An 18,732-nucleotide genomic window follows, 5' to 3' on the forward strand; every position below is an offset into this window, starting at 1 on the left:
GCTTCGGCCCCGATTCCGCCAACCAAGCCACACACGCGCTTGCCGCCTCACGCGCTCGTGGCTCTCATGGACGCAGCTCCGCACAGAGGCGGCTGGAGCGCGGGGGCCCCCCCCCCCCGCACGCTGGCAGCCCGTTTGCCGCAAAGCCGGGGGCGGGGGGGCGCGAAGGAAGGGGAGACTCCGCGAGCCGCCAGGAGCCGGCCGGGCCTCCCCGCCTCGGGACGGGCTGTGAGTGTCCGGCTCCGGTCGGGCGGGTGACTCCGAAGCAGGCGCGGGGGGAGCCCGGCCCGGCAGCCCCCCCCAGTCTCAGCCTTGCGGTGCGCGGCCGGGGACTCACTCGCGGCCGCCGCCGACGTGGCTGAGGCGGCGGTTGGCGGCGGGGGGGGGGGGCGCGCGCGGGGGGGGGGGGGAGAGTCGGGCTGCCGGCGGTGGCGCGAGACTCTGTCCGGGCCGCGCGCGGCGCCCGGGCCCGGCAGGTAGGGGCGGGGCCGCCGCAGGCGCCGGGGGCGGCCGGGCTCGCTCCCGCCCCCGCCCGCAGGGAGCCCCGGGGCAGAGCGCGCGCGCGCGCGCGCGCGTGGGGGTTGGGCGGGGGGGCGCGCCTGGCAACGGCCACCCCCCCTTGCACCCCGGCCTGCGGGAAGCGGCCACCGCGGGTCCCCCCTCCAGCGAAGAAGGCGGCGGGTGACGTGTGCAGCCGCGCCGCGATGGAGCCGCCCGCGGGGTGAGCGGCGCGCGCGGCGCTGGGGACGGGGGCGCGGGGCCCGGATGCTGCAGGGGACGGGCCGGGACCGGAGAGCCCGAGCCGGGGGCGCGGTCCGGTCGCGGACGGGGCGCAGCAGGGCGAGGGGGCGTGGCCCGGGGGTAGGGCGGGAGCCGCCGCGCGGGCGGGCGAGCAGGACGCAGGGGGGGTGTGGCACCGCTGAGGGGACGCGGGTGGCTGGGTGGCCGGGACAGCGCTGGTCTGGCTGGTAGAGGACGGCAGCCCCAGTGTTTCCACTGCCCTCAGTCCGATCGCCCCCGTCCCTGCCCCGGCGGGCCTGCGGCCTCGCTGCGTTTGCCGTTGTTCACACAACTAGTCAGACCGCGGCTGTAGGGCCAGAAGGGCTCGTCTAGTCTGACCCGCTGCGCCTGGCAGGCCACAGGAGGTGCTGGTGTGGGTCAGACCTAGACCCAGTCAGTGAACTCCTCAGATCCTGAGTGAAAGACTTCCAGTTCGAGAGACTCCGCCAGCTAGGCTGGCTTAAACCCAGCCCCGCACTGCAGAGAAAGGTGAAAAACCCCCAGGGTCTCTGCCAGTCTGACCCCAGATATGTCCCTCAGACCCTGAGCCAGTGGGCAAGACCCAGCCGCCGGACACTTGGGAAAGAATTCTCTGTAGCGCCCTCCCCAGCCGGTGTCCCTAAGAGACAGCCTCTGCACCGGCCCTTCTGGTGTCAACAAGAGAGACGTTTTAGGGTGTAGAGGCGAGGGAGCCAAAGTGACAGGGTCACGCCGCAGGAGAGTGACAGAGGAAAGAATGGAAACCAGAGCTGGCCCCTGTCCAGCGGTGGCCTGTAGATGAGCCGTCTCTTGGTGGGCCATGTATCTTGGCCTCAGATTGGGACAGAGTGTTGCATGCCGCTCTGTATGGGCCCCACCTCTAATAAATGCAATAGGGGCCACAGCCTTCACGGTGATGGTTTACCCTTTGGGCATTGCTGTGTTGAGGCTGAGAGTAATATTTAAAAAAGGGATGCATTGGTAAATTCTGAGGAGGAAAACTGTCTGCATTTGGGACAGGTGACTCGTGATAAACCCTGAAGTAGCAAGAAAGGGGAGATCCCAGCAGGGTCACTTGTCCTGACCCATTGTGCTCTCTGGCTTCCTTTTATGCTTGTGGACTTGCACAGAGAGCCTCCCACAGTCATCTTTCTCAGGATTTTTAATTGGATCTGGCAAGATTGGTGGGTGTTCCAGGCCACACAATATGCAGGTGCTTACTGACAATGGGTGACTGCAGAGACCACATTAGTTACTGGGATTAAATTGATGTTAACAAAAACAAACAGTTTTTTAAGTATTCTTCCCTCTGTTCAGATTTCAGTTGCTTGTGATGCCTTCCAGTTTTCCAGTCATCAATAAAGTCTTCCAGAGTAAACCTGAATTTCTAACGTTAAAAACAAAAAGAACCCCTTCATGCATGGTGTGTGTGTGGTTTGTTTTTTTTAAAAAAAAAGCTTTCAAGGCTGTCTTTAGCTCTTGTTGCTTCTTTATGATGGACAATCTTCTTTTCCCTTACTGGTCTCTTGTAATGCATGTTAAGCACTTTGATGGGAAGGTGTGATATAGAGTAAGTGCAATCACAATGCAACTCTCAACTTTCAACCCTAGCTCCCCACAGACACTTTCTTCCTTTATCACTGGTAACTCGGTAACTGCAGCCTGGAGAGTGAAGAGCCACTGGTGCCACGGGACACCAAACCAGGCCTGATTCACTGTCTGTAGAAAACAGTTCCTATCACCCTTCTCTGACACCCAGGAAAGTATAACAACCTAGGTCTGATTTTCTACTCCCTCAAACCTTGTGTAGTTAAGTACACTTTTTCAAAAGTCGCTGTAAAATGCTACCAAATCAGAATGGTATTTTACTCCCCAGTGCCTTGCACAGATGTAGAGACAAGGCAGAGGAGAGTCTAGTCCCTCTATTTAAAGGTCCAAGCTCCTTCTCTTTCCCAGGTCTCTGTCATTCACCCCTTCCAACATATCAATGAGAGGAGAACCACACACTCCTTCCTTGTGCTAGGTTTTGGTGGTCTGAATCTTTCCTCCTATTTTCACCTTTAAAATCCAAAACCCCCAGATACGTAGCAGATCCTTAGGTCCTGTTTAAACGGCTGACAGCTTGTTCTCTCCATATGCCAGGCCAAACCAGGGGGACCTTCTGGCTGCCTCAGTTTAGTGACTGGTGTACTGCCGAGCTGATCCAGACTGGTAGATTATGTGGCAACTATGAAGGGCAGGAAGGAGAGGGTATATTTTTGTCTTGTCTATATTTTGTTTCCTTTTCTTTCCCCTCCCTTAGACTGGCTCTCAACAATTTATATACAGTAGTTAGTATTAAAAATGGAGTCCTATATTTTATTTAGGCTTGCTATAATTTAATCTCCCCCTTTCAAAAGTACTCTGTTGACTGAAATTATTAATAGTACCCAGATACCTTGGTGATAGACCTGTTATGAATTTTTAATAGACACATTAATAGATTTCTGAGGCCTAAAGGACCATTGTCTCATCTGGTTCTCTGCATTACACAGATCATAAAATTTCACCTAATGATTTCTGCATCAAACCCATAACTTCTGGCTGAGCTACAGCAGGTCTTTTAGAAATGGATACAGTCTTGATTTAAAGGCTTCAAGCATGAGAATTAGCAATTACTTTTTGAGATTTATTAGCCAGTTTTAATCCATTTAATCTATTTAATGTTACATTGATTGTATAAAATGCTCACTTTTCAACCAGACTACTGTGTAGTAATAAGTCAAACGCCTTCCAGTTATCTAAGTATGTTGTGTCAATACAGTTACCTTTGCCTATTAAATTGTAATTCCTGCAAAAAACAATATCTGATTTGTTTGGCAATGTACATGTTCAGTATTCCAAAATATAGTAAAAGTCAATATTAATGGTACAGAACTCCTCGGCCAATGTATTTAAAACTTTGGGGTGCAAATTATGTGATCTTGCAAATGTTTAAACATTTACCATTAGGAGATGATGATTAATGTCCTCATTGATTACTGTTGGAATATAAAGTGTTTCTGTGTAAGATGTAAGTATGTCATCCAGGTTCTTTCCAAATACGGTACAGAAAAAATATTTATTGAACACTTTAGCTTTTTCTGCCTCTTTGACAATTTTACCGTTTCCATCTAGCAACTCTATACCAATCCTAGGACGTTGGGGCTAGGTTCACAGAGGTGCTTGGGTGTTGCAATGCCTAACTCAGGTGCTCTGCTGCCTAGTGGAATTCTCAGCTCCGAATTAGGCACCAGGCTCCCTATGCAATGCATGGGGAGAGTTAGGCACCTAAGCAATGGATTCTCAGAAGACTGCAAACTGAACAACCTAAGCCAGTCGAGTGAACTGTCTAGATCAATGGTCCCCAAACTTTTTAGGTCCTGCCCCCCATCCCAGCTGGGGCTGGGAACAGGGCCATAGTCGGGTCCTGGGGCTGTGGCTGGGAGCGGGGTGGCCATGGACCGAGTTGGGAACAGCGACTGGGAGTCGAGGATCAAGGCTGGGGACTGAGACCACAGTCCCTGCTGGGCTGTGGTGGCTGAGGGCTGAGACCATGGCCAGGAGTGGGGTTGCGGCAGCTGAGGCTGGGAGCGGGGCCGGGAGCAAAGTCGGGGAACCACAGCCGGGACCCGAGGCCAAAGCCACAGTTGGCGGGGCAGGACTGGAGCAGAGCTCGGGGCAGACCGGGGCTGGGTGGTGCTCCCTCCCCACCTCCACAGGTGCTGACTCGGACCCTAACATTCCTCCGCCCCCACTCTCTCAGTTTGAAGATCTCTGGAATAGATCCCAGGCTCAAAGGTGACAATGTCTGTTGAGTTGAGCCTTAGTCACATGACTGGTGGGCTGGAGAAAGGCACCTTCTTCTGCTCAGGATTCTCAGCCTTGAGAGGTCTTCCCCAGAGTTAGGTGCCTGAACCAGCTCATTCCTTTCTCTAATACCCAGAGAGCGAGACACACACACATACATGCTGACACGCCCACCTGTTATGGAACTTAAACCCAGGCCCCCCCCATGTCAGTGCCCTAACCACCAGGCTATCAGGTATTCTAGGCTGGATCTCTCTCACTCTATCCTCTTGGAGCCGTTCCACTTTGTAGAAATAAATATTAATAGGGCCAGGGAGAAAGCAACTCCATTTCCCAATGGTTAGGATATCACCTGGGATGTGGGAGAGTTGGGTCAGCTCCCTGCTCCAGTATTAAACTATTTATACCTGCACCCTTGGGCCTGAAAAATTCCTGACCTGCTCATTCTCAGCTGTCTTTTGTGCAAGGCCTGATCCTGTAGGCATGCTCTGAGGATTGGGCCTCACTGGTGAGATGTGGGGGAAATGCCTATTTTGAGAATCCCACTGGGGCTTAGGTGTGAGTGAGGGCACCAAGTAGCTCATTAGCTATGGGGCAGCGTCAGGGCTTACTTAGGTTGCTTTGTGCGTACTTAGTGGCAGAAACTTAGACACCTACAAGGTTAGGTGGCATCTGAGCAGGGGTTTTGAGAATGTCTGTGGCACCTAAATGTTGGACTTAAGTACCTAAAGAGGCAGTTTGGGCACCTTCGTACCTTCGTGAATCTGGCTCTTTTTTTTTTTTTGATATAACAAAAAAACAAATCTTTCTTTTTGACCTTAATCCTACTGGCCGTAGATTTTCATTGATACCAGGAGCTTCCCTTATCAGTTGTCAGTAAGTAGATGGGGAGTACCACGTCATATAGCAAGTACTGGAACTCTTCTTGTCTGGGTGGATTTTATAGAGACACTCCTAAATTGCTAAGTTTGTAATTATGTTAGATTCTGGTTAAACACTGTGCAAAGCCACGTTTGGATTGGCTTGAACCTGGCCACAGCAAACCAACTGCAAATAGTGATACTTAATGGGGGCATTTATTTGGGGAAGACAAAGGTTTTATCTTTCATCCCCACCTTCCCCTGAATTTTTAACTGATAGTCAAAAAATGACCTTGCAGCTTTCAACTGCAAATGAAGTCCCAAAGACATAACTTGCTCTCTTGCTCCTCTCTTTCTCTTGCCCAGTTGCCCAGCTGAGAGGGAGCTTTCTTGGGGGGGTAAAGGGTGTTAACTGTCAGTTGAGATGGTTGAAGAAAAAGGGGGAGGGACTGATTCTTTCTCATGAACCTGGATGCTATTTCAGCAGCACTTTGGGGCCTCAGGCTATTTTCAGTTTGCTTTCTACTGTCAAAGCTAAATGAGTGGGTAACTAAATATTGCAGCATTGCCAACTACAGAAGTTCAAAAATGAAGAGTCAAACTGCATCAAAAATGAGATTTAAAAAAAAAAAAAAAAGTCACCTGTTTTGGTCTGTCTTTGGAATTTTGAATCCCCTCTGCTCACCTAGCCCCTAATGAAGACTGTTAAGGTCTTGCTTACTTGTGCAAATGTATTATGAGTAATGAATGAGATTGTGAATGAAGCCTCTACTGTCGAATCTTTTGATAAAGAACCCAACTGAAATTGGGGATCCCATTGCTCTAGGCGCTCTATACTAATAAGAAGCAGTCTGTGCCTCAGAGAGCTTGCAGTCTAGAATGCTATACAGTAGAACCTCAGGCTATGGCTGCACTGACTGCGGCAAAGTCATCGCCGTCAGATCAATTTCTCTGGATCGACTGAGCAGCCAGTGAAGACCCGCTCAGTCGATCCAGAAATCGATGTACTAAGACCACCTTCGCAAGTGGCGTAACGCTGGGCGTTCCCGTCGGCGCAGTGCAGTGAAGACAGCGCGCAGAAGAGGAGCCCAGAAGTCGACGGGAGTTACACAAGTTTTTTGCATAGCTTGCGTAACTCCTGTCAACTGCCGCCGAATCCCGGAGGTAAGTGTAGACAGGGTCTCAGAGTTACGAACCGCTCGGGAATGGAGGTTGTTCCTAACTCTGAAATGTTCGTAACTGAACAAAACGTTATGGCTGTTCTTTTAAAAGTTCACAGTATTGTATTGACTTAATACAGCTTTGAAACTTTACTATGAAGAAGAAAAATGCTGCTTTTAACCATCTTCATTTAAATGAAACTAGCAGAGAAACAGTTTCCTTACCTTGTCAAATCTTTTCTTTTTTTTAAACTTTCCCTTTATTTGTTTAGTGGTTTAACACAATACTGTACTATATTTGCTTTTTTTCTTTCTTTCTTTTTTTTGTCTCCACTGCTTCCTGCTTGTGTACTTGCAGTTCCAAGTGAGGTGTGTGGTTGCCCAGTCAGTTTGTCATTCTGTTCGTAACTCTGAGGTTCTACCATATTCCCTACAAATGCACCTCTTCCCCCAGTAGAAGAGTGGGGTGACTTTGATATTGGGGGGGGGGAGGGAGAAGTGCTTTGTAGCAAACACTCAGGGTGGCCAATTCACGTGAAATTCCTGTGGTTCTTGCAACTTCACTTCATCTTAGCAGCCACTTGCAAACATGCTAGCAGCTGCCTTTTAGCTCACTATGGCCACCAGAGGCCGCTGTTGGCAACCAAGCCGGTGGCTTTGGAGCGCATGTTCCTCTCTGAGGCTCCCTGACACCATGCAGAGCTTTTGCTCTGCTCCTTGCTCTGTGAGCGTGAGGGAGCTGCCAGCAGCCCAGGCAGGAGCAGCAGCTCCCTGCAGTTTAGCGTAATGCCAAGAGGGTGGGGGGAGCGGTAGAAAAGTGAAAGCAATGGGGGTGTATCAGGATAGAAGAGATTGACCCATACCTCCCTCCTGCAGTGGGACAAGGCCTCCATGCCGATCCCGCCTACCCTCTGCTGCTGAGCTGTGTGAGGGACAGGGGCCTAAGGGTAACAGGCCAGGGGAGAAGGGACCAGCACCCAGATCAAGTCTATCTGGCAGGGAATTAGAGAGAGCTCCCCAGGGGATTCCTCAGGCAAGCATAGGAGGATGTTGGGGACAGTGCCGCTCCTATCTGCTGGGAGGAAGAGGAGGATGTTCTCCCCCCCCAACTCGTGTGTGTGCGTGGCGCGCACTTCATGTCCGTATCAGCAGGGTGGGTCTCTCTGTTCTGAAATATAAAACCAGAAGACCGAAAACTAAATATTACCTATCCTACTTCGTTACAGTGCCAGCGAGGGGCCAGTCGTAATCGGGAGTACATGATGGGGACACTTAATGATTTTTACATTTGTCTCATGAGTTTTTGTTTTTGTTGTGCCCCTTCTGGGCTTGTTAACAGGAAATACTTGTTGGCGATTTAACCCGTTGTGATACTGACTCTTTGAATGGCCATGAGCAGGATCCCTAGACCTGCCATCATCTCTGGATGGAACGAGAGGAAGAGCTGTGTGCGCCAGTTCTCCAGGAACCCGAGGAACGGGAGATCCTCTTCGGTGCTTCCACAGGTGAGGAATAACTTAAGCCAATTCTGAAAGTGCTGGAAATCCAGCTTTTTGTTTCCTTTAAAGCCCTTGCCATATTGCCTCATCGCCTTTGCATTGGGATTGTAATCAGCAGTTATTTCTGGCAGGCCTCATTCATGGTTTCCCACCAGTTCTGTCTGACTTCTGGCCAGAGTCCTGTTTCTCTCTTTCTCTCCCCCACTTCCCCCAACTCAACTTTTCTTTGACCATTAACTTGAGACTTTGAAGCAAAATTGCCCTCTCATTGGGGAATGGGTTTGTTTTTATTTTCTTTGTGGAGGGGGGTGGAATTTTACTTCTCACGTCCAGTCTTACATTTTATTTAGTTGACTCATACTTTGTGCAGTTGCCTTTTCTGAGATTTCTTTTCTACCAAACGCTCATGTCTGGCTTCTGTTTATTGAAGGAGACAGTGAGGTTGTGAATGAGAATGAGGAGAAGAACCCCCAGGAGGATGGTCCTGAGAATGTGGAACAGTATGGGACGATATCAGAGGCGTTCAATGAGAATGTTTTCCAGAGCCCTGATGAGGAAGAGGCCTATGATGGCCAGTACATGTCAGAAACGCAGCAGGGAGACCTTCCTGGTAAGATACCGGGTAACTCCGTTCTTCCAGAAAGATGTTTGGAGACTCTCCAAGGCATTATCATCCACCCGAGAATTCCTATAGGGGAGAGACCCTATGGATATACTGAATGTGGGGCAGGCTTCAGTCAGAGCTCGAACCTTACTCAGCATGAGATAACACAGATGGGAGAGAAACCTCATAAATGTACTCAATGTAACAAAAGTTTCAGTTGGCGCTCAGACCTTATTAAACACCAGAGAACCCACACAGGTGAGAAACCCTACATATGTAGTGAATGTGGGGAAAACTTTAGTGTGAGCTCTCACCTTTTCACACACAAGAGAACCCATACGGGAGAGAGACCCTTCCATTGTAACGAATGTGGGAAAAGCTTCAGCCGGAACTCTCACCTTATTAACCACCAAAGAATCCACACTGGAGAGAAGCCCTTTGAATGTGCCGAGTGTGGGAAGAGCTTCAGTGATTTCTCAACACTTACCCAGCACCAGAGAACCCACACGGGTGAGAAACCCTACATATGTGTTGAATGTGGGAAAAGCTTCATCCAGAGCTCACACCTCGTTAGGCACCGGAGAATCCACACAGGAGAGAAACCCTATAAATGTGCTGAGTGTGGGAATAGCTTTCGATACAAGAGTCACCTTGCCCAGCACCATAAGCTCCATATAGAGTAGAAACCATGGCCATGTGAGCCCCTGTCCTGCCCACAGAAACTGATACATAAATTGTTATATGGTGTGATGACATCAAGAAGGAACCACAAAGGGAGGGGGCACATATAGTGTAAGATCTAGGATTAATTGAGACGGGGTAAGCGGTGGGAATGAACTCAGTGTTGATAGGAATCAATCATTTGAGGATCGGGGGGAACAAGGAGAGAGGCAGCTGGGGGAATTGATCATTTGGGCTTCAGAGGGATGGGAGGAATGAGGGTGCTGAGGAAATTTGGTGCTAAGGAATATTGTTTGGAGTACAGCAAAATGGAGGAACAAGAGGGGAAATAAGTATTTTATTGTCTTATTAAGAAGTCAAAATGATAAATTAGGCTCTGAGACAGATAGTTGCTGGAGATGCTGCCGGAGAGAATAAGGGGCACTTTGTCTTCCAGAGTTCAGTAAGTGAGGCATTTCCCAGGACGCTGGCTCTGATGTCTTATGAGCCAGCTGTTTCCTCATTTTAGATTATATTTATTTGTAGCTGCTATTTTAGGAACTCAGTTAAACCTGGGCAAAAATATCCCAGTTTTCTGGTACATGTTGTAATATCTAGTTTTCTGCTGCATTAAATGTCTCTCCCTCTGAAATAAAACTGTTTTTAATACCCTGTGTTCTGCCATCTTCTCTCCTAGAGTCGCATTTTAGGGAAGAATGGCCCTGCATAGCTTACAGTCAGCTTCACTGAAGAGAACAAAGCAGTCTTGTTGGACCCCTTCCTGACTAGAAGAATTAACTGGTGTTAGCAAACCACTTTGCTCAGCACACCTCATCTTCCCAGTCTAGACGGGGCCTTCATGACCACTGTTCAATAATGATTTGCCTAGTACACACTGAGAGCCATGTCCGTTCCTGGAGTCAGTTGAGTTAACCAGGGCTGAATGCATCTTGTAGTTGCTCTGGAGTTTTACTGTAGGGAGCCTCACACTTCAGATTGCCTATGGCCTGCACTGGTCACAGCTCCATACCATGTTGTCCAGAGATTGATTGTTCACTCTAACGAAGTGGGCTTTGATAGGAGGAGTGACTTGTCCCTTGCTTGTAAACTGTGCTTGTGCCATTTGTATGCAGCTAAGTTTCAAGTCAGTACCCTGCCTGTTGGTTTATGGGGCATTCAGCCTCAGTATTACCAACCGTAATGGCACCTCCACAACTAAGGAAACTGCAAAAGGTTTGCTAAAAACTAAGGGCAGGTTTATAAGATCCCAAAAAAGGATTTTTTGGAGGCATGCAAAATCAAATGGCATGAACAATGTCCCTTATTTGAGCACAAATTCTTGATAGGAGGCTGTTAGCAACCACAAGGGGGAACATTCAACCTTGTTCCCCCTGGCCTTGTACTCGTATTGTCATTTGCACCTGTGCAAAGTGAGTGTGACCCCTTGCCATTGGTGTGAGGGAGTGGAGAATTCTGATTTGGAACATTTACTATTTGAACTCACTTTGCACAAGTGTAAATAACACCAGGAGTTGGATAGCAGAGAATCAGTCCCTCGTTGCTTCCTATTAAGCATAATAACTGCAGGTAGTTCCAGGGCTAAGCAGCAGTTGCTGACTGCTCCAGCCCTGCCTGTGCTGCAGGACCTGATGTTAGGAGACTGGATATAAAACATGTTAAGCTGTCTCTCTCTCTTGTTGGCACTGTGTGGACAGGGCATCACTTGGTTTCTAAAATGATTTCACAAAATTAAGCCCAAACCACAACAAAAACCATTTAAAGGCTGCTTCCCAATCAGTTTGTGTGTGATAGACAAGATCTCTGTGTCAGACCATCTCATTTTGTCAAACTTCTGATTCCTTTGCTTACAGTTAGCCGTTTACTTCACCGAACTGATACAATTAAACACAAAACCAGAAACCTTTGTCTCTTTTGGGGAAATTAAAGTGTCTTTAATTTGGAGCCTGATTAGTGGAGCATATGTCTCTCATTGAAGGGGTGTAATAAGTATTAAGCACTCTCAGGATTGGGCTATTAGGGGACTAGCGAGTGTAGGATAAAAGATGTATTTTTAAAATATGCTAATAAAAATATTTTAACATACCTTTCATAAAACTCTAGTGTAGACAGGGCAAGATGCATTTTGGCATCTACTAGCTGGTCAAGGTGAATTCTGGGTGGGAGCTGACACTTCCAGATTTTAGTTGCACATCTTTTCCTTAATGCATTTGTAATTCTTGTTTCCTGAAGTAGGAGATGCAATGGCTCTAACCCAATGTTGGCTCTCTACAGTGATTATTAATGTACAACCGATGGGAGACATTCTCTATCGCCTTCAGGATGAGAAAACTGTGTGCTAATAGTCATTTTATAGAGAAACAGTTCAGGTGGGGCTGTATCACTTGTCATGCTGGTCCAATGTGCAAGGGGAGGAAGGATTTTATATATATAACTCTCACACCCCTTGACTTTAGCGTTGTGGATACTTGGTTCCTCTGAAAATCAGCTCTCCATGCTTTCACTTACTTGTCAGAAGCCTCCAGCTACTTGAGACTGAAAATAATGCTTGAATGATATCACACGTCTGCAGTCCTAGTTAGATGGAGGCATCTGCAAAGTGTTCAGCAGCTAAACATGTGGGGGACCGATTTTCAGAGGGATTAAGTGCCAACTCTAAAGTCACTGGTTTTTTTTTTCCCTGCAGTGTATCTTGCGTAGTTGTTGGCACATATGCAAAGGGCCACAACTATGATTAAACATGCCTTATAGTGATAGACTCAAGGAGCTCAATCTATTTAGTTTAACAAAGAGAAGGTTAAAGGATGACTTGATCACAGTCTGTAAGGACCTACATGGGAACCTACGGCAAACAACTATGTAGTGAGCTCTTCAGTCTAGCAGAGAAAGGAACAACATGCTCCAATGGCTGCACGTTGAAGCTAGACAAATTCAGACTGGAAATAAGGCATACATTTTTAACAGTGAGAGTAATCAACCATTAACCAAGGGTCATGGTATATTCTCCATCACTGGCAATTTTTAAATGAAGATTGGATGATTTTCTAAAAGATCTGCTCTAAGAATTATTTTGGGGAAATTGTATGACCTGCCTCAAAGAGGAGATCAAACTAGATGGTCACAGGGTCCCTACTGGCTTTGGAATCTATGAAAAAAAGTAGGTATAAAATTATATTAAAGTAAAATGGTAACATTTTGCACCAAGTTTGCACTGCTGTAAATGATGATAAGGTCCAAGGCAGCAGAGAATTAGGCTCAGTGGAGGCTTTGAGTGCTCAACGCTTCGGAAAAATCAAGCCTATTCACAGTTTAATTTGTCGTTAGGTTTCAGTGTTAATGCCATGCTGAGATGAATATAGAAATTCCCACCTCTTAGGCTTGTTTCAGGCTGGCTGTAAACTCAGGAAGACAGTGCAGCACTGAATCACATTCAGAAGATTATCTGTTCAGACAGGCTAGAAGCTTTGTTTAAATAATAGCTTAAATTCTGCAGAAATTTATGGCTGCTATAGAGGTGTGGAGACTGCGATTAAGCACATACGAGCTGACTCAACCTTGAGCACCAAGTCAGATGTCTGGAAGTACCATGGAATTCTCATGCAACATTATTTGTTATTCTACAAGTTAGCCAAATTCAGATGGGAAATAAGGTGTAATTTTTTAACAGTGAAGGTAATTAACTATTGGAACCATTACCAAGGATGGTGGTGGATTTTCCGGCACTAGGAATTTTTAAATCAGAATTGATTTTCTTTAAAGAAATGCTTTTCAATTCAAAAGGAATTATTTTGGGGAAGTTCTATGTCCTGTGTTATACAGAGGTCAGACTAAACGATCCCAGTTGTCCCCGGCTTTCTGGCCTTGGTATCTATGAACTTTGCAAGGAAACCCTCTCTAGGTACCATGGCTTTCCTGCAGCATCTATCCTCATTTTGTTACAGCTTTTGTGCTTTGCTTTTACTGGGCTTCTATCAAATTCACCATAGTTATATAATTGGCAAGTTAAGGCTGTTGGCCTATAGCCCCCTAAGATAGCCAAAGGCCCCACCCTCCACAAAATATTAATAACAGTCTATTACTTTGCACTTATATAGGCCTTACACATTCAAACTGATGGGTAGACATTAGCTAACTAATCTTCACAACTATCCTGGTAGTAGGTAGTGTTCTCCTTATAATATAGTTTGGGGGAACTGAGAGACAAAGAGGTTAGTGACTTGATCAAAGTAACGCAGCAAATCAGTGACAAAGTCGAGAACAATAGAACTTGTTTTACCCAGTTGACCAATGCTTACCATATCAAGACATTTTCCCTATATATGTAAATTTTTTTTTTTTTTAAATGGGGGCATGTGGACGGGCCCCTGGAAGCAGGGGGCAGCGTCCAGGCCCCTCCCTCTGGGTCCTTCTCAGAGTGGAACCACCCCTCCCGGCTATCTCCTGCTGGGAGCAGTCTCAAGCCCCTTTTCCAGGCAAGCAATCTTTCGCCCAGTCCTCTGGCAGGGCTGGCCAATGAACAGTCTAGCGCCGGGCCCTCCGGCAGGGCTGGCAAGTAGCAGGCCCGCTCTCTGGAGCGCTATGGAGGGTGAGGCTCTCTCGGGGCTGCTAGGGAAGGGGTTAGGGGGATGCAGGGCCACCCGTCTCCACTGCGTCCCAGCCCAGGGCCCTGGCAGTGGCAAAAGGCGTTTGCCACGGGGTCGGCGGGGCTCCTGCCTCAACACTCCGCCCACGTTGCCCCAGACTCAGCCATGAACTTGTGACTGTCCCTGGGCTTCTTCCTCCCCGAAACCCCCAGTACCTGCCTTCTTCGGGTCGCCTATGAGGCCCTCCTCATCCACGGGTGGCAGCTGTGGCAGCTCCATGGTTTCCTCCACGGAGGGCAGCTCTTCCAGGTCCTCCGGCCCCCAGGTTGCAGGCAGGGCCGGTAAGTTCTCCGGGTCCCAGGCTCAGTTCTGCTCAGGTCGGCCCTCCTCCGGCTCCCAGGCAGCGGGGAACTCCGGTGGGCCCTCCTCCGGCTCCCAGGTGGCGGGTGACTCAGGTGAGGCATCCGCTGGTTCCCAGGCTGGGGGTAAGACCGGCCGTTCCCTGTCAGCATGGGTCTCTGGCCTGGCCTTAGCTGGAAGCTCAGGGGGAGAGGCATCCTTCTCCCTCAGCCGTCCTCTCCTGACTGAGCTTGCAGGCCTGGGTTTTAAAGGCCTGGCTCCGCCCCCCTGCTTCCGGTCAGGTGGTGTCCCTGGAGCTTCTAGAGGCCTGGACCCGCCCACCTGCTTCCAGCCAGGGGTTCTCCTTTGGGGCTCTACCAGCCAAGGTGGGTTTGGTTCTCCCTCTGGGTCCTTCTCAGAGAGGGGCCACCCCTCCCGGCTACAGGGCATAAAATTAGAATCTGAAGTCCATATTTATACACCTAAATAAGGCATCTAAAGTTGGATCCTCAGAATTGAGGCAAAAATATTAGACACCAATATGAAAAGGTGGACTACTATCCCTACTTGTTATAAGAGCTCCTACAATCAGGTTGCTCCCACCTGTTGTCTCTGGCTGTAATCTGATGGTGGTAAGTGGAGTGAGGTGTGCATGTGTGTATCCGAACACTGCTGAGAAAGATAATAATGGAGCTTTTACTCCTTTTCCAGAAATCTCAGATAAAGTTAAGAGAAAGGGAAAGGCTGAGTGCGCTTCTAACGGGACTCTATTCAAATAAAAATGTCTGTGTTGCAGAGAGGGAGAGGTGGCTGTGGATTATACCATAACAGTGATAACGAATCAGCCCATCCACCACAAACAAATGAAGAGTTTCACATTCTTTATTCATTCCAGTTTTTCATCACACAGATTTCACGTTTCAGTGCTTCGTTGTTGTCTTTTACTGCAATTCATCCACCTCGCTTGTGGCTCATAAGCTTGCTCATCTTGCCATGTCTCAGCTTCTCTCAGGCGTAGGCAGCCTTGTTTCTCAGGTACTCCTTCCTCTGTGGAATCACCGAGGCAATCCACTGGCTGGTGCGCTGCTTGGCTTCTTTCCATTTGTAGCGGGGCACGTAGCCAAAATCCCTCCAGGCCTTCCTGTAGGAGAAAGTGAACGGCGTGTTCAGCAAGATCACAAGGTGACGGTTGGTGGAGGGGATGTATTTGACAAAGGGCCTAAGCAGGAAGCTCACAACCTCCAGCAGTAGCGCAAAGTAGTACAGCATCGTCAGCGGCATGGGCGGGTGGGGCTCAATCCCAAACCCCAGCTCCTTGGTCAGCTCATAATTTAGGTCTGCATAGCTCATGTGAGGAGTGTCATCAGAGATGTAGTAGAAGTGCCCGCTGATGTGCTTGGCTTTTTCCGGGTTCCTCAGGCCTCTAGCCAGCTGGATGTGAGCCCAGGCAATGTTTCCCACGTATACAGGATTCACCAGAGCCTCCTTCCTAGAGATCCGCAGATAGACATTTTTGTTCAAGAGGCTTTTATCCAGATGACTTTGGAGAAATGGGCATCCTTCTCCAAAGATGTACATGGACCTCAACGCACATGTCAGGAAGAGGCCACCATCCTTCAGTGCCTGGCCATTTGCCTTCAGCACAGACTTCTCTGCCAGTCTCTTACTCTGGGCATAAGGAAATCCTGACGTGCTCTCGTAAGCAGTATCCTCATCACCATTGCAGATGGCGTCCCCTCTGCAGTTTGGGCCTGTCACTTCTATGGTACTGGTGTAGATGAAGTGCTGGATGTTACTGCGGACACAGACATCCAGCAGTTGCTGGGTACCTTGAAAAAAGGAACGTGTTAGTAAAGCAGCAAACAACTGGACTGGTCAATGGACAGAGGCCACTCAAGATGATCTGCCGCCCTAATCAAAACCCATTTGTCTACATGGTAGACAAAACCAGTGTGTATATATATATAAAATCATGTAATCAAACACTATATTATAATGTACAAAGAGCAGAGTTAAGGTTGTGTGTGCATCCTTCATTTTGGCATTTTCTCTTTCCATAGCTTTCTGTCTGGAATATAAGTATTTTTTAAACACACAATCACATTATTACTCAAATTAAATGCTATTATAAAGCATACACCAAAGGCTGCATGCTCACATTCATCTTGCAAGCACAGCAAAACCGACAAAATAAGAAATTCCCAACATGGCTTCAGAAATCAAAAATCTCAGTGTTCAATTAATGACAGCTAGAAATGAAGCAGGGAAATGTCCAAGCAAGACTATTCAGTCTGTTAATGGAAAAGACAAAGCCAGCAAAATGCAAGATGAGTTAACATTGCCAGAGGGACTGAGGGGAATAAACATGGCTTTTGTAGTTTTATGAAAGGAAAAAGAAACATTAGTGAAAAACTTAGATCTGTTTATAAATGAGAAGTGAAGTGGGAGGAATTACTGACTTTAACATGGCTGGCATACTGAACTCCTCCTAACAAGAAAAAGAAAGAAAAGTTGTTTGGACGACTAGGAAGTAATGAAGGCCTTGTTTTTTAAAAAAAACACTATTGTTAAGCAGCAAACAATAAAATAGTTACAAAAACTGAATATAAGTCAGTATGTCCAGATGACATACAAGACAGGTCTTAGGGAAATTTCTTAATTAGCTTTCCATGCCAGTGGAATTTTTTTTTTTAAAGTAATGGAAAACTAGTCAGGTACATAAATGCCAGGGTGGGAGGCAGGGAGAGCTTCAGAAGTTACATTTGTTCAGTATAACTCTGACCCCAATAACATTAAATGCATAGGCGTGCACAGCACATTTAATTAGGGTGTGTAAATCATGGGGCAATGAGAGAGCAAATAAGATTTCTTTTATTTCCTTTTAGTAAAATTGGTATTAATAGAATTGGTGGAGGTATAAAGATTTTATTATGTTAGTAAGTATAAGATAATGTTCCAATGTAATGGGATAAGAATGTAATGATTTTAGTAAGTATGAATGAGGAGTGAATGCAGTTGGAGTCTGCTGAGATAAGACGGCGAGGAAGTAATTGCTGAGGTAATGGTTCTCAGCCTCCAAGGGCAGACGGGAGAGAAGACGCTTTTGTTTAAAGAAATTTTATAACCCAGATGGCCAAAGATCAAGATAACCCCGGAAAACAGGGGAGTTACCACCCCAGGACAGGAACAAGACAAAGTGTGAAACAGGAATGAAAGAATCATGGGAAAGCTGCTGTCACACTTGCGATATCAAACGTCATTGACGATTACATCAAACAAGGAGACTATCTGACATGACAAAATCCATAGACCCGAATGGGGATGGATAAGTATAAAAATGGGGTGAAGAAACCTGGACTTGGGGCTTATTCTGCAAACCGCAAGGAGCATTGTGTTGCGACTGACAGAGCCTGGCTCCATCCTCATGTCTGAGTCACCTGGCCAGTGATTCAGCTCGAGCAACACAAAGGCTGGTAATTATATCCCTCCTGCAGAACTGTGTGTGTGAGTGTGTGTGTGTGTGTGTGTGTGTGTGTCGGTTTGTTTAAGCAATCGCTCTTTTGAAATAATTTCTGTATTCATAATAAACGCGGCATACTGCCTTACCCCCTGAATAAGTTCTTGCTGTTTATTTTATAAGTACAACATTTTGGTGGAGAATTGCGAAAGGGGGAGAATTGGTGTATGCTGCGAGTATTATTGAATTCGGTGTGCACACCTTGTGATTATTGATTAAGAAGATATTTGCCAAATACAGGGTGTTGTAGCTGTATACCACTTTTGCCATTTGCAGGGCATTGTAGCTGCATATTGTAAGTTGTGTTGCCACATGCAGGGCATAGCAGTTGCACTCCAGAGACACTGTATTGCAGTGTGCAAGCATTTAAAGCTCAACAACCTTATTGATTATAAGTCGGGATAGATTTGGGGCCATGCCAGGAGTGAGGATGTTTAGGAAGAAACCGCCTAAGAACTCCTCACCCTCAGGGGATGATCCCAACATCAACCCCAATCCCTATCTTTCATTAAGGATATTTCCCATTTTAGTAACATATTGCAGAAATTCAGACCAAACCCCTGGACAGACCAGGCTATGGCTGATGTCCGTACTAAAGTAGACTTAGAAGAGAAATTGGCCCAATATTTAGCAGCATATAATCCATTCGGAACAAAACAGAAGGCTGCAGCTGTGATTTGGCTTTTGTGGGAACTACCCACAGTCTGCACTCGACCAGGAATCAATCGCCTCCTTAACGAAAGACGTCAAGTCTCTAAAAGGCAACCTGGACCAGGTGAATAGGGACATTGAATATGAAAAAAATATCCTCCATAAGTGCCCAAAACCAAATTAACTCCCTCCAAGAAACTCTACAGGAGAAGAGAAATAAAAAGAGAAGACTGAAGGAAATTATTCGATGTAAA

General features: G+C 47.4%; 2 protein-coding genes across 4 annotated transcripts in view; one reads left to right on the forward strand and one right to left on the reverse strand.

Annotated features, from left to right (window-relative positions):
- Nucleotides 1-442: 442 nt before the first annotated feature.
- Nucleotides 443-10,038, forward strand: ZNF697 (zinc finger protein 697). 3 transcript variants are annotated; one of them, XM_067546355.1, is made up of 4 exons: nt 443-721; nt 2,077-2,182; nt 7,947-8,112; nt 8,537-10,038. In XM_067546355.1, the coding sequence occupies exons 3-4, from the start codon at nt 8,034-8,036 to the stop codon at nt 9,391-9,393; spliced, it is 936 nt and encodes a 311-aa protein (XP_067402456.1). In that variant the 5' UTR covers nt 443-721; nt 2,077-2,182; nt 7,947-8,033; the 3' UTR covers nt 9,394-10,038. The 3 variants fall into 3 exon arrangements, with proteins under 3 accessions (XP_067402456.1, XP_067402454.1, XP_067402457.1); XM_067546356.1 differs by lacking the exon at nt 443-721 and adding an exon at nt 1,103-1,269; XM_067546353.1 differs by lacking the exon at nt 2,077-2,182 and having other exon boundaries at nt 444-721.
- Nucleotides 10,039-15,198: 5,160 nt separating this feature from the next.
- LOC137151854 (3 beta-hydroxysteroid dehydrogenase/Delta 5-->4-isomerase-like) overlaps nt 15,199-18,732 on the reverse strand; it is a 28,313-nt gene continuing 24,779 nt past the window's right edge. Inside the window, exon 4 of the mRNA XM_067546357.1 lies at nt 15,199-16,139. Within this exon, the coding sequence (XP_067402458.1) occupies nt 15,319-16,139 (821 nt within the window). The 3' untranslated portion in view covers nt 15,199-15,318. The remainder of the gene's footprint in view (nt 16,140-18,732) is intronic.

This window comes from Emydura macquarii, unplaced genomic scaffold (genome assembly GCF_026122565.2).
Source record: "Emydura macquarii macquarii isolate MOO-44397 ecotype Brisbane River unplaced genomic scaffold, CSIRO-AGI_Emac_v2 contig_1119, whole genome shotgun sequence".
In the NCBI taxonomy this organism is placed as follows: Eukaryota; Metazoa; Chordata; order Testudines; family Chelidae; genus Emydura; species Emydura macquarii.